We start from the raw sequence: 2069 nt of genomic DNA, 5'->3' as shown, positions 1-2069 counted from the left end.
ATATTCAGTTTTCCTTTACTGAATTTGTAATTATGTATAGGCAGTTATAATTGCCGATATTGATAGTATGTGCGTGCCTGTGTGTGTGTAGATGTGTGCTTGTGTGTGCGTGCGTATGTGTGTGTGTTTATGTGTGTGTGTATGTGGATGTGTGTGTGTTTGTGTCTGTGCGTGCGTGTATGTGTGCGTGCATATGTGTGTGTCTGTGTGTTTATGTGTGTGCGCATGTCTGTACATGTGGGTGTGTGTGTGTGTGTGTCTGTGGATGTGAGTGTGTTTGCATGTGTGTGTGTATGTGTGCGCGTGTAAGGATGATGTAAGAATGTTCTTCAATTCCATGTTGACTTCTTTGGCACAGTTCTGTGTAGCTTGAAATGACACATCACGTGAACAAAGGACGTTGATCTGGTGGTCTCTATAAAAGGTCAAGCTGGTTCAACACTTCAAGGAAATCTTTTTAACTCCATTCTGTGGATATGAAAGATCATAGCCCCACTGCTACTGTATAAGACTCTGGTTCAACATCTCAAGGACATCTTTTTAACTCCATTCTGTGGATAAGACTGATTATAGCCCCACTGCTATAAGACCCCATTTTTGTTACATTTTCCACAAAAAAATCCTTGGCATCAATGAATCTTCACAACATCAACTACACAGGTGATTGCCTGAAGTCCATTAACTCAACCTGTTCAAAAATATACTCTTCTATGGCAGCTTATGTTTCGATGTATGTGTTTGCTGCAGCTGTGGTGATATGTACTGTGTGTGGGAACCTTCTGGTTATAACTGCTGTCTATCATTTTAAACAACTCCATACACCAACAAATATCCTTATTGTCTCACTGGCCATTTCTGACTGTTTTGTAGGTTTATTTGTAATGCCAGTGCATTCAATGATTTTGATTGAGTCGTGTTCACTGTTTGGTTCAACATTTTGTGCCTTGTACAATACGATTAATTTCCAGTTGACATTTGTCTCTGTATACAATATTTCTTTCATTGCTGTTGACCGTTGCTTTGCCTTAAGCAATCCTTTCCTCTATTCCAAAAAGGTATCGCTGTCTGTATCATTCATTATAACAATACTCATTTGGATTGTGTCACTGTTTTACAACTGTGCACTTCTTTACTCTAATGGGTACTTCAGAAACAAATGTCCAGATAGATGCCTTCCATTTGTGGATGAAGTGTGGTCTACTGTTGATCTTGTTGTTGTGTTTATTTTACCGTGTGCCGCTATCATAATTCTGTACCTAAAAGTATTTTTTATTGCAAGAAGGCACGCAGTCTTAATCAGAGCTGCTCTCAAGAACCAGAAACGACTGGATGTCCAGAACAATGGCGACTCAATGAGATTGGAGAGGAAAGCTGCCAAAGTCCTTGGAATTCTTGTATCAGTGTTTTTGATATGTTTAATACCTTATTATGTTTGTATGTTACTATTTGATGTGTTAGCCCAATCATATGACAGTGTGGTAAATACCATGTTAACACTATTTTTCCTTAATTCTACTATCAACCCCATCATTTATGCCTTGTTCTATTCTTGGTTTCAAAAAAGTATGAAATTAATTCTCACATTTAGAATATGTAGGACTGACTCCTCACTGATAAATGTTCTCTCAAGTAACTGAGTCCCTTGACAAGAGTTGTGTCTCTTCAGACATTTGCAAAAAGATTTATCTTTTTTCTCCATATACTTTCTCCATTATTTCTTTCATTGCTGTTGACCCTTATTTTGTGTGAATTGAGCTTTTGCTCCACATGGATTGTCATTCTATCTTAGTATGCGGTACTACACTGTGAAGTGTGTGTGTGAAACCACCTCCAATTGGTGTTTGCCTTCTTTAAATTTGGTTTGGCCAGGTTTTATTCTTTTCTTTCCTTTGTCAGCCGGGGCTGCAAGAATCAAGAGGGGGGGTTGTTGGCCTAGATATTTTAAAAGTGAGGGGGACCAAATTGTGAACACAAGCCCAAACCAGTTAACCACCTCACATTGATTCCAGAGGGTGGGTTGTTGGCCTTGATAGTGTCATATTGGGTAGCAGGGGCGCAGGAGATATTTT

The 2069-nt window shown here is 39.0% G+C and overlaps 1 protein-coding gene across 1 annotated transcript; it reads left to right on the top strand.

Annotated features, from left to right (window-relative positions):
• Nucleotides 1-632: 632 nt before the first annotated feature.
• LOC125299557 (trace amine-associated receptor 13c-like) lies at nt 633-1637 on the top strand. The gene has a single exon (XM_048250884.1). The coding sequence runs from the start codon at nt 633-635 to the stop codon at nt 1635-1637; it is 1005 nt and encodes a 334-aa protein (XP_048106841.1).
• The last annotated feature ends 432 nt before the right edge of the window (nt 1638-2069 follow it).

This window comes from Alosa alosa, chromosome 8 (assembly GCF_017589495.1).
Source record: "Alosa alosa isolate M-15738 ecotype Scorff River chromosome 8, AALO_Geno_1.1, whole genome shotgun sequence".
Lineage (NCBI taxonomy): Eukaryota > Metazoa > Chordata > Actinopteri > Clupeiformes > Clupeidae > Alosa > Alosa alosa.
This window is presented reverse-complemented; position numbering and strand designations above follow the sequence as displayed.